This window comes from Neolamprologus brichardi, chromosome 13 (genome assembly GCF_056152115.1).
Source record: "Neolamprologus brichardi isolate AB-2024 chromosome 13, ASM5615211v1, whole genome shotgun sequence".
NCBI classification, from domain to species: Eukaryota; Metazoa; Chordata; class Actinopteri; order Cichliformes; family Cichlidae; genus Neolamprologus; species Neolamprologus brichardi.
Window position 1 is genome coordinate 8426263 of NC_142116.1, and position 13617 is coordinate 8439879.

The 13617-nt window shown below is 39.5% G+C and overlaps 1 protein-coding gene across 1 annotated transcript in view; it reads right to left on the bottom strand.

Annotated features, from left to right (window-relative positions):
• Positions 1 to 7883: 7883 nt before the first annotated feature.
• Positions 7884 to 13617, bottom strand: part of anapc1 (anaphase promoting complex subunit 1) — a 55239-nt gene continuing 49505 nt past the window's right edge. Inside the window, exons 52-53 of the mRNA XM_006783570.3 lie at positions 9380 to 9511; positions 7884 to 9143 (exon numbers count right to left, since the gene is read on the bottom strand). Of these exons, the coding sequence (XP_006783633.2) occupies positions 9001 to 9143; positions 9380 to 9511 (275 nt within the window). The 3' untranslated portion in view covers positions 7884 to 9000. The remainder of the gene's footprint in view (positions 9144 to 9379; positions 9512 to 13617) is intronic.

The window sequence follows — 13617 nt, forward strand, 5'->3', positions numbered from 1 at the left end:
TCATACATCACCTTTATCTATGCCTCTCACGTACATGGATGCATCTGGGAGAACTCTGAATTATGTATCATCCCAAAGGATACTTTAGCTGGAGACAGGAATCAGTCGTCTCTATTGGTAAGCTACCTGCTCTATCAGGTAGCCACCCTTTAATGAGGACCATGAATAGCACATAATATTGTTTTAAAAGAAAATAGAAATCCCCCAAACAGACGTCTGAGCGTCCATTGACTTCTATAGACCTGGGCTTTTCCAACTGGGGGAGTTACCATTGGATGTTCGCAGAAAAGAATGCAAGTTTAAGCAACTTCCACAAAGGCGTCACTCTTCAAATTTAGAATGTGCATCCTTCCTTTGCAGTCTATTGTTGGTTGTAGCAGCTGTTGGACTGCCATGTCATGGACTGGCCAGAAAAGCTGCAAAGTATAATATCATTGTATTCTGTTCTAAAAATTACCTATCAGTATCAAAGCTTCTTGATCCCATTCAGAAAATTTTACAGTAAGTGATCATTTTTAATGTTTTAAATATTTGGCCTTGATTTTACAATAAATATATCTACTAATGTCAAAACATAACGTCAGAATTCCCTTTTAATCATTTCAATATTATTCTTGGTTTGCCTTCTTGGTGGTCTAAAATCAAGTTGTGTTTGTATGAGGGTTAAAACAAAATACAAGTCTATGTGCGCCTTTGTGTAAAGTTAAAACACGAGAAAAGCCAGAGTGTGAGGGCGTGTTCACCCATGGCACACTTAAATTGGCTTATTGTGAAAACAAACACAACTGAATTTTTTTCCCCTTGCCTTCTGGAGGCAGATCTTTTCCCACAGGCTCAATGAACTGGTATTACAAACACTGCACTCAGTCAAGCATCCCTGTTTCCCAAGATTGTAAATGCATATTTCTTTTAATCTGTTTGCGTTTTATCTTTTCAATTTAAAAAAAATCCTACGCTACTACCTTAACATTATCCATTCATTCATCATTATGATCCTCCATCCTAAGCCCTTTATCCAGGTACGGATCATAGGGGCACCAGTCTAAGAAGAGGTGCCAGGATCATCTTCTCCCTGGTACCAAAGAGTTCCCCAAGCCAGCTGCGAAATATTATCTATTCAGCAAGTCTTTAGTCTGCCCAAGGCCCTCCTCCAAATTGGACATGCACAAAACACCTCACTCAGGAGGCATGCCAGAAGGCATCCCAGTCAGATGTGTGGTGAACAACCACAACTGGCTCCTTTCAATGTGGAAGAATAGCAGCTCTATTCCAAGCACCTCCCCACCCTCTCTCTTCGTGTGAATTTGGCTACCCTTTGGAAAAAGCTCTTGACCACTTGACCAGATCACTTTCAAATTTAGCTGTCTCTTTACCACACCCAACATGCACAACAATGAAGACACCACATCAGTCAATAGGTCAGTCTCACAGTCCCGCTTTACTTCACATATGAACAAGACATGTTTTTCTGGCTAAGAACCATGGCCTCAGACTTAAAAGTTGCTCATTCTCATTCCTGCCACTTCAAAGTAGGTTGCAAACCACTCTGGTGCAAGCTGGAGGTCATGACTTGATTTAGCCAACAAAACCACGTCATCTGCCAGCAGATGAGATCCCTGACCATCAAATCTGCCACTGTAGGCCCCTCAGCTGTGCATAGTAATTCTTTCCACAAAAGAATTAGTGACAAAGGGCAACAGCCACTGGAAACTGGCAATGTGAGCCAAGCTCTCATTGCTGTTGTACAGGGACTGAATGTGAATGGCCCAGAACAACAGGTCCAATACCCCATACTCCTGAGGCAACCCCAACAGGACACCCTAAGGGATGCCAATGAATGCCTTCTCCAGGTCCACAAAACATAGAATAGGTGAGTAAACGCCCACACATCTTTGAATATACTGGAGAGGATAAGGGCCTGGTTACGGTTTCCACAACCAGGACAGAAACCTCAATGCGCCTCCTGAGTTGGAGTTTCAGCTAATGAACAGATTGTCCTCTCGAGGACCTTGGCAATGACCTCCCCAGAGGGGTCTGTGTTCTCTGAAGTTGGAACACACCCTCTGCTTCCTCCCTGCTTCAAAACGGAACTACTATCTTAGTTTGCCAGTCCAGAGGCACTGTTCCAGGCTTCCACGCAATGTTACAGAATGATGTCTGTCAATAGAAAATTGTATTTGTTTAGTCAGTATAAGCTTTTAATGATATAAGTTTATTTGTGATAGAATGCTACATGATGATCTTTTCCTTGCTTAGAACTGATTGTTCTTTATGAAACGTGTTCTGATATTTGTATCTGAATCTTTCTACAGCGATAGTAAGAAGTTGAACAAGCAGTTCTGACCTTGCACACACACACACACACACACACACAAAATCACATACGCACATGCTTATGTCACTGAACGAACGTATTAATTCCTGTTGTATAAAGAAAGAAAGCAGACGGTGACAGAGCACAAGTCCGTGAGTGTCTCTTACGCGTAGGAGCGCTCTGTCACTTGTCCTCGCGAGTAAAGACAACTGCAGTATTTGTGTTTTCTAACTCAAGTGTCTCAGCTGAAGAATTGCGGGGTGATTTAAAGAAATCCCCTGTCAATGTCTGAACACAAGTTTACTAGAGCTGGGCTGGCTGTTGCGCTGACTTCCTGTGGGGCACAATAATGTTTTCAATATGAGGTCAAGACAAAAATCTGGTTCCCTTTCTTTATTTTATTACTTTAAGGGGTTTTCCATTGTTGTAAATGAGTAAGTATTGCAAGTATTAGTAATGTCATACATATCCAGTTAGAATAGTGATTAGTTATATACCCTTAATCAACCTTCTGCATTCTTTTCTTTGATCTATACTACAGGACATTCAGAAATTTTGGTTTTGTCTGGACTGGTTACTTTTCTTCCACATCTCTTCGCCATCTCAGAGAGATGGTGACAAGATGTTGCTTGGGCCGCAGGTGAAGTGAGTCACACGGAAACATGCTTTCTGTTTGAGTTTTTTCTGCTGTTATTTTTTATTTAGCAACCGCAATGACATGAAGACCAGTTAAAGAAGACTTTAGTTTCTTTGTGACGGTTTAATTTGAACTGGATATCTAAACAGGAATACACTGCATTGTATGTGTGAAATTCAGAGGAAAAACTGTGAGATAAGATCTAAACACAGATTTTCTGCAAAAGAATACACTCCCACAGCAATTCACATGCTGTAATGTTCAAAACAAAGTTTCTCTGTAACCATGAGACATTACCCACCCAGAAAATGTGGGATGTCTACTATTCTGCAAGAGCACATGTGGCCCTGCAGCATCATAACAGTAGGGATACAAGGAAGTTCAAGAAAGAAGTACAGTCATTTAAACGGCCTTCAGTCGAGACTTGAGGACTATTAAAACCACAAGACTTTCAACATCTGACAGACATCCACAGGCCATCCCAGTTCCTGTTCCTGGGCTCTGTTTACTGATTAACATCATGTGACTTTTCTCTGGAATGTTTGTTAAGACGTGTTGACTGAACCAGCATGCGTTTCCAGGAAACCACATGCATATAATCAGCCAGCTAAACATGCAGCACAGACACTGGGTGCCTGGTTAGCTTACAAATTACACTGTGTGTTACTAGATACCAGTCAAACACAATGCTACATGGGTGGCATTGTTGGCATGTAAGAACAGAGTTCTTTCACACTAATCTTACAGGAGTTATTGCAGATAAGGAGCAAGTCAACAGTTGTCAGCAGTTTGGAAATAGTTTTACTATTTATATTGTTGTTTACCAGCTCCACACTTACAGGGCTGTTAAAAAAAAAGAGAGAAAGAAATAAAAAAGAAAAATTTTCCCCTTCTTGACTACTTACTTTTTGCATATTTGCCAGACTTTTGTGCTTCAGATAATCAAAAAAAATATCACACTAAGATAACCCAAGAAAATAGATCATTACATTTATTAAGAGGAAAAAAAGCATCCACACCACCACATATTTGGGAAAGCCGAGTTCAGTCTGGCTAGCCTCACCCATGCCTGATTACTGCCAGATCTGTTGAACCAAGAAACCGCTTAAATAGAACCTGTCTGAAAACATGAAGCAGACTAAACGATCTCAGAACTCAACACATCATGCCACAAGCTAAAGGAACTCCAGAACAGATGATCGTCCATCGGTCTGGAAATGGTTGCAAAGCCATTTCTAAAGCTTTGGGACTCCAGTGAACCATTGTGAGAGGCATCATCTACAAATAGAGAAAAACTGGAACATTGTGTACCTTCCCAAGAGTCGAAAATCTACCAAAATTATTCCAAGAGATCCCAAAAGAATCCAGAAAAACATCTAAAAAACTGCAGGCCTCACTTGCCTCAGTTAAGGTCAGTGTTCATGATCCGACAAAAAATGGAGTTCATCGAACCAAGAGTAAAACATGGCGGTGGTAACGTGATGTTCCGGGGCATTGCTGCCTCAGGACCTGGACAACTTGCCATAGCTGATGGAACGATAAATGTTGCTCTCAACTAGAAATCCTGAAGGAGGTGCAACTGCAATGAAATGAAGACCATTTGAGGAAGACTTCCATTGGTCCATCAGTTTGTGCCCTGAAACTTAAACATACTTGGGTTATGTAGCAAAACAATGATCCGAAACATACCAGAAAATCCACCTCTGAGTTGCTCAAAAAACAATCTAAATGAGGATTTTGGAGTGGCCTAGTCAAAGCACTAACTTAAAGATGCTTCAACGTGAGGTCAGGTCATTCGTGCTGGAAAACCTTCCAATGAGGCTGAATTAATTCTGCAAAGAAGGGTGGACCAAAATTCCTCCACAGTGATGTGCAAGACTCATTGGCAGTTATCACAATGCTTGATTGCAGTTTTTGTTGCCAAGAGTGACACTGCATTTTGTATTTACTAGGTTCTTCTTTGTCTACTATCACAATTTGTTTGATAATTTGAAACAGTAAGTATGAATGTGCAAACTAAATAAATAAACTAACATGCAGGAAGGGTACAAGCTGCATTTAATTTCTCTCTTATGGTCAACATAGCAAGCTAACATTGATTATAATTACCTTAAAAGCACACCATGGTTAACATGTTACAAGCAACTAATTCACATGTTCAGCAGACAAGGATGCATTCATTATTAGTGAGCCAATATTGTTTCCTGAGGGAAATTTCTCTCTCTCATTACTCATGATCAAATATTTATTAACCTGAGCAAGATACTTTATCTGTTTCATTATCATTTCCCACTGGGAAATACCTACCTTACCCATTACGCATTATCAATACCTGTCCATCCGCTGCTAAATACTCCATCACTAGGGAGCTTCATTTTGTGTCATTTTAAAACCAAAACAGTGAGCAACAAGTAGCTAAATCAGTAGACCTGAGAGACAATTCTCCATGGGTTAGCTTTAGAAATTAGTTACCATTGGTTAACAATATCATCATATGTTAGGGGGATTGGGAAACTTGTAAGGTCTTATTTGTGGAACATGGCAACAAAAAACAACCAAACACTCTTTCCCATATGAGCTTAGCCCACTTTAAAAGCTTGGAGGAAAACAAAACAAAACACAAACACATGTGGAAAAACACTCAAAGCTGGAAGCAGAAAAAAAAAGTCCCTTGCCAATGTTCGGGTAGGTAAGTATTTGGACTGAGCTTTTGAAAGCCCCATTAAAGGAGAATAAATTTCACTGATGATTTAGCAACTGCAATGAAATGAAGATCAATTGAGGAAGACTTCCATTGGTTGGTCAGTTTGTGCCCTGAAGCTCAAACACACGACTGTTATGTAGCAGAACAATGATCCGAAACATACCAGAAAGTCCACATTTTTTCAGTTACACAAAAAAACAAAACAAACAAACAAACAAACAATCTAAATGAGGATTTTAGAGTGGCCTAGTCAAAGCTCTGACTTAAAGATGCCTCAATACATGACATGAGGAATCATGTCTCAGCCTCCGAAAATGAGGGACTGTGTATAAAAATGACTAAAAACGTTATTAAGATACTTTTGTTAAACCATTTAATTAAAGCAGAGAGTCTGCATTTCCATCAAATCTTGTTGAAAATCCACTGTGGTGGTGTAAAGAGGTACAGTTACAAAAATCATGTCAGTGTCCAAATCCTCATGGGTTCCTATGCACACAGAAGCTAACTACAAAGGTGGTTTTTATATTATGTCGCTTTAAAGAAAGGGCCTCATTGTGATGGGAAAAGGAACTAGTGTTTAAGGAGACTCAAGCACCATATCCACCCAAACAGTTCAGACAAATTCAGATAAAAGCCAGGAAATAGTTTAGAAAGACATAATAGAATGACCACAATTGTCTTCTTAAGCAAAATAAAACTCCAGATCTTCAGTCGTGGCCCTGAAAATGTCTTTTCATCCTTCAAAGCTCTGCGAGTCATGTCTGGTTGCTATTTTAGAACCTTTTCAAGGTTTAAACCATCAGAAAAGACTTGTTTAGCACAGCAGGAAACACAATGGTGTTTAAATGTGGGTGGACCAGCCAAAGGAGTGCTTAACAGATGCCTGAAATCCTGTGTTTTGTCCACCCAAACCATAGCATGTAGCCTCAGAATGAGGAAGAGTAAATTAAAAAAATAGATAGAACACTTGTTGGTCCTTCATTATAACCTGTCTTATCTGTGGATAATGACTCAATTAACAAAATATAAGGGAAATGACATTTGTTGGAAGCTGGAAAGTTTGCCTCGTCTACAACTTTTGCAAATGGAAGCAGGGATTTGCTGAAAAATAGGAAACTACAACTTCACTATATTATCTGAAGAGTTTGATGCTAGCATGCTCTGTGTGTTGCAGCTCTATGAGGTGGGTGTGGGCCACTTGTTTGCTGGGATGTTTTCCATTTGCTCTGGAATGTTCTTAGAGCTGTTGGTTAGAAATGATCTAAGACTGAGCTAAACACATACTGCAAACCCTCCCACACAGGAACTACATGACATTAGGATTTCCATACTCAGCTGGGAATCAAAATCCAAGAGTTTTCGGAGAGTTTAAAGGCTAAAGTGTTTTTTTCCCCCCACCTATAATACTGGGACACACACATTGTGGAAGAGCAACATATCCAGATATTGATAGAAAAACATAAAAAAAGGGGTTGGTATTGATTTAATAATAACTCTTTGGGAGTTGTAAACAGGAAGTGTAATGTTGCTTTGGATGTGGGCTGCAGCTGGATATATTTATTTAAATTTGAACAAAATGGGTGTTGAAAAGGTCTTGTTTGCAATGAATCCACATTTGAATAAACAACCATAACTAGGCTAGTTTGATAATAAAACGTAAAACCTGATGGCACTCCAGCAACTACAGAAAAAGCATCTGGGAACCACACTGAGCCACTGCTACAGCTTATTAATGTGAGGATTAGTGACCTTACAGTGCCTTAAAGTCTTTTAATGAAATCTATTTACTATTTTTCTCCAAATTTTTATTTCGATATATCCAACACAGTATTATCATCATTAAGATATACATCAGTTAAGTTTTGTTCCAAATTTCTGTCTTTATGCGTTTCACTTATGTAAAACTTATTTCTGCTCATTGTTGGTGAAACTGATTTATAGAAATCTGACTCCGTGAGCACATTGGAAGAGAAAAGCGTCAAGAAACGGTCAGTTAGTTTTCACTAACTTGGATTTCCACCACTACATGCAGTAGTGCATTTTTAAGCACTTACGCTACAGTCATGAACTGCAAAGGAAAGTCCCACAGTCTGGGGTGTCAGATTTTCTGGCTAAGCTCAGCATCAAATATCCAACAGAAACACAAAAGTCTGTAAATGTCTTCAAGAAAACACCAGCATAATTTACTTAATAAGAAATTGTGTTTTTTTGTTACTACTAGCACATTTTAACCTGACCATTCAGATTACCTCCACAGTTTTATGCGTTATGGTTTGGTTAAATAAAGGCAAAAATTTAGAGGATTAGATGCTGACCTCACGTTCTCAGGCCACATCACAGTTTCTGTGTTGGTGTAAAGATTCACAAAGCAAACTAAAGCAAGTAACAGTGCAAACAACTAGCAAACTGAGCCCCACCTGTGGAGGACATTGCTTTACTACAAAACTATCACTGGAAGATCAGGGGATTTCTTTCATGTGGCAGGACACCTGAAACAACACAAACCATTTTGTTTCACGCATCACTTAAAAAGCGACCTTTATCTTATCCACACTGATGCAAGGCTGGCACCACAAAAGTAAGATCTGAGCTAAATACACAAGCATGACGGACACTGGCAACAACACATCAAAAAAGATGAATGCAGGTCTTGTGTTTAATGAGCAGTAAGCAACCGGTCTTCGTCAGAAACATAAAAACACAGGAAATGCAGCAGCATTTTCAAAAAGAGTATCTTCAAAGTGGTGGACATAATGAGATTTAAAAAAGAGGAAACAATAAGGCAGATGATGTCCTGATTACGTTGACGAGTCTCATTCACCCACATTAAGCCATAGAATAAAAACAGTATTCATGGAGTGTGCCGGCACTTCTGCTTTTTATTGCCTTTTCTTGCTTTTCATGTTCACTTAACCCAGTGGACTGAATTCAGCTTGAAAACTAGTATATGACAACAGCTGAATTATGATGATCAGTTCATTCTGTTCTATCTGCCACTGGAATTCCGAGTAACCATCTGAAAAGGTTAAACTGCACGATTACTGCAGCCTAAACCTTTTTTATACCATAAAAAAACCAACCTAAATACAAATATGTTACAAAGATAATTACTTTAGTTATTTCATTTCCTAGAGCCTCAGAGGGAAAAAGTCAGTTCTTCTCCATTCAAGGCAGCCATGCTGCATTTAGACAAAAGATGTCTAATGCTCACATTTTGTCCCACGTGCTGCACCTGTTTGCAGCTGTTACAGGTAGAAAATCAGTCCCACAGGTGCCAGCAGTGTAAGGCTTTGAAGTGTTTCTCTGAAAGGTTACCAGCCCATTTACGAGTTCTGAGAATCACAATCAAAATGCTTGCAGTGGAAATCCCAGCAGTGTGTGTGGTCCAGATGCAGAACCCAGAAGGACAGGTACGAGCCTCAGCAAATCTCTCAAAGGGATGCCCAACTGGCTGCTAAGTAACAGTAAGTCCCCAAGTGAGCTGCAGCCTGCATGTGAAAGAATAAAGCCTTAAACAAATGTACAGTTTTCATCATATGAATTTTTTTGTACAATGGTTTCAAGTTCTGTATGATCATGATAGTAGAAATGCTACTTTCCCCCTCTTAGTTACATTGTAGCAATCTAAGTCATGGAGGTAAATTCTTGATGCTGTCAACAGCATGCTGGATGTTTACATGCAAATGTACAAATGCAGTTTCATGTGAGCGTATGTTTGTCTTACCCTCCAGCTGTGTGTGTGCGTTCTTGAGGTAGGGGATTGACCGGTACACCAAGAAGCAGGCCAACATGATCGATTGGGTGTCCTTTGAGAGTGCCTCTCCCTTCATGTAGGTCCTCAACACCGAGCTGTTTTCTAGGAGAAAAAACAAAGATGAGACACAGATATTTTTTTAATTTACATTATTTTTTTAAGCTTATACCGGTTATCAAATATCTTACTAGAAAATGCCCTTTTCCATTCTTTATTTCTTTCTTTTTAAAATGTGTCACAGTACCAACACAATTGTACTATTAATATTTTCCAAATGTTTTGAGTATGTTGAGACTAGTAAATAGAATAACAAAAAACTAATGCTGATACCTGTCATGTTTTTGTCTTCTTTGCTCATACATGGTAGAGTGAGCCAATGTGGATTTTGGGATAGTTTTCACTATCCCAAAAGAGGATATCCGCTTGTTAGGCCAGACTGACGCTTAGCACCAGTGATCTGGCGAAAGCCAAGGACTTTACGAAGGACAGTTCTGCACTGAAACTGGAGCAATAAAAGGCTGCTTAAAAGCAAAGTAGCAGCTGTTCAACAGGCAGTATTTAAACTTTAGCAAAGGTGACAGCAGATAAAACAACAGACTCATGGTTTGCCCTCTGTGGCATTGGTGTTATCAAGTACATTTTGTAAAAACAAAACAAAACTTTACTCGTTGCTATCTGGAATGTGCATTGTGTCAGCAAGCCATGTGGCAAATATGCAGTTCTGCAAATTAGCTGCATGTGGCATGCAAATTCACCCCTTGACTTACTTTCAAGCAAGCCAATTTACCTCAAAACTATGTGATCATGTCACAAGACTGTAGAAATGTGTTTCTGTCCCCAGGCTATGCACGCATCCTTAAATATATTTCAACAGGAAATGGCCCTGGTGATTTTAAGGGTGGAAATCTTCATCTCTCAGAACAGTTATGTGAGAAAAGGTCTCAGGAAAATAAGTCCTATGCTGCTGAATTTCCTTACATTTTCTAAAAATAATAATAATAATAATAATAATGGATTGCATTTACATAGCGCTTTTCGGGGCCCTCAAAGCGCTTTACAATACCATTATTCATTCACACACACATTCACACACTGATGAAGGCAAGCTACAGTTGTAGCCACAGCTGCCCTGGGGCAGACTGACAGAGGTGAGGCTGCCATATCACGCCATCGGCCCCTCTGGCCATCACTAGTAGGCAGTAGGTGAAGTGTCTTGCCCAAGGACACAACGACCGAGACTGTCCGAGCCAGGGCTCGAACCGGCAACCTTCCAATTACAAGACGAACACCCAACTCTTGAGCCACGATCACCCCAAAAACGCAATTCAAAACTAATCTTTAATAGATAATGGTCCCTTTTAGTATTGCATGAAATTCAAAGAATCCCATTGGGAAATATCTGTGACTTCTTGTGTATCTCAGTATCTTTTATGAATGAATTCACTGCTGCATGCAGTCACTTCTCAGAAAGGGTTGAAACAAGAATAATAAAAATAACAAGCAAGCTCTTGATACATATTTCATTCATGGTTGAGTTCCAGAGAACTTCAACATTCCCGATACTTGAGGTCAAGCTAGTTTGGATTTCCTTTCGGCTGTCTGCCACAGGCGAGAGGCGTCACAAAACATAAAAGTAAAGGCATGTTTGAATTATTTCATGAATGCAGTCCCATCCAACTACTTCACCTGTTTCCCACGCTGCTTATTGTGCATTTATTACCATGTGGGTGTGTTAGTGTACTTGTGTGTGCAAATTCTGTGATGGAATGTGTGTTTGTTTAAGTATATACACAGGCTGGTTAACTTCCAAACTATGACATTAATGTGCTACACCCGTTACAGGAAAACAAGCTGAAACACATCCTGCCTGTGAAATACTCAGCATGTGACACTGCTGCTCAGCAGAGCCAACTCTTTGTCACATGCAGGCAATGCAAAAATAAATGCTCACTAGATCTATATCTATTATCTATCTATACATGTTATGTGTTCACAGAGTCTATACTTGCTGATATTAATGCATCCAATGTCAAGCTTGTTTATCAGTAGAAGAAAAACTGATTGCTTTTGAACAATGTCTAGCTAACAGCTGACTTTCCTCAGCTGACACCTGTCATATGGTGGCCTTCTGATTCTCTCTCATACAACTTGTCACATTGTCCTTAAAGTGGACTATTGCGCCAATCTCCTGCTCCACTCAACTCTATTTTAATCAAACAGAACAATATGAAAACAAAGGTCACCCACATTATTACAGAGAAAACTGCACCAATCAGATAATCCCCTATGCACAAGCAGTAGGCAACAGTGAAAACAACCCCCTTTTAATGACGATGCCTGTCTCCCAAATTATGGGAGACTGGCAGCTGGTTCCACATGAGAGGTCCATAATAGCTAGAGGCTCTACCTATGATTTTACTTTTAGAAATTCTAGGAGCCACAAGTAAGCCAGCAGTCTGAGAGCAAAGTGACGGGAAAATAAAGTACGAGGAAATCTTTACGATATCATGCTGGCTGATTATTGAAGACCTTGTAATTGAGAAAGATTTTAGATTTAACAGGGAGCCATAGAAGAAAATCCGTGTCACTACTCTTGCTCCGTTATTTTGGATCAAGGCTTTTCAGAGAACTTTGAGAACAACCTGATAATAATGAATTACAATAGTCCCATGAAGAAGTAATAAATGTATGTTTGTTTAAATAGATGTTTCTAATTTTAGAGAGATTGTGTCAATGAAAGAAAGCAGTTCTGTATTTTTACTTAATGTGAACACTAAATGACATAACCTGCTCAAAAATGACTCCAAGATTCTCCACAGTTTTACTGGAGGCTAAGGTGATGGTATCCAAAGCACACCAAAAACAGAGAATGCTGTTAGATTAGTTTTCTATGATTCACAATTTTAAATAATCTAAATAATAATATTTTGTATACTAGGCCTTGATGCAGGGCCTGAGTTCAGCCTATGCCTGAAACAAGCCCTTGCAGTTCCTCTTCCTTTTAACCATTTTTTCTGATTGGCTGCCCTTCATAAATAGGTGGATGTGGCTGCTGTACTCACAGTTAGAGCTGTCTCTGAGATGACCATATTAAGAAAATCCTCTTTCATTAAAAAGTTCAGGGCAAAGTTAAAGAGGCAAGATTTAGATGGTTTGGACATGCGCAGAAGAGGGACTGTGGATATGTTAGAAAAAGGATGAGAAAAAGAGGAAGACCACAGAGAAGATTTATGGATGTAGTGGAGGATAGGGAGTGTCTCCTCCCCTGTCTGTTATGACAGAGGAGGGCGCTAGGGATTGGATGAGAGGGAGGCAGATGATCCACTGTGGCGATCCCAAAAGGAGCAGCTGAAAGAAGATTATAGAAATTCAAGAATGAAGAGGGGGGGATACAGATAGATAAATGAATGAATGAATGAATGAATAAATAAATGGAGCATTCAGGACCATCTAAAACCTGAGATCTGAAAAATTCCCCCTGACGTTGTTGATGTATATTGTAAGAGACACTTAAAAAAAATATATTATTCAATGAATAAGAGACAATTATTAACACCGTTTCAACTCGACAGAGAGCAGGACCCACAGTGAGCAGAAGTTGTGTTTGCTAAATGTGTTACTGAACAGGGTAAGACATCTGAGCCTTTGCTCAGCATTCTTTATGTTGTTCTCATGTTGATACCATCAATTGATACCCACATCAGACATCTGTAGCAGCAAACAGCAATCTGTCCCGCATCATGTGCTTTCTTCTACCAACACATTCAGCACAGCTTTACATCTGTTTAAATGTGGTGTAAATGCAACCAGACAAGAGATGCAAACAGATTCTTTGTTACACAGCACAGAGGAAAGTCCCATCTCTGTTGGTCAAGAATGTATTTGGAGTTGAAACATTCCTTTCTTAACGTTTTAACAGCAGTGCTTTGGGTAAAAAGAATTAGGTACAGATGTGATCTTTGCAAGACAGATGTTTGTGCAAGCAAACACCAAAAACCTCAACTCAGGAACTGACCTGTTAGCACATAAAGAACATCAGCTTTTTTGGGGGGTAGGGCGTACTTGTTATACATAAAACAGTTTTTATACATGGCTGCAATGCACCCTGAGTGTTTGATCCAGGATGAAATAAGTCATTTTTATTATTAATTGTTATGATTGTCACATCTCGATTAATCATTAACTACACTAAGTGCAGATATAGTTAG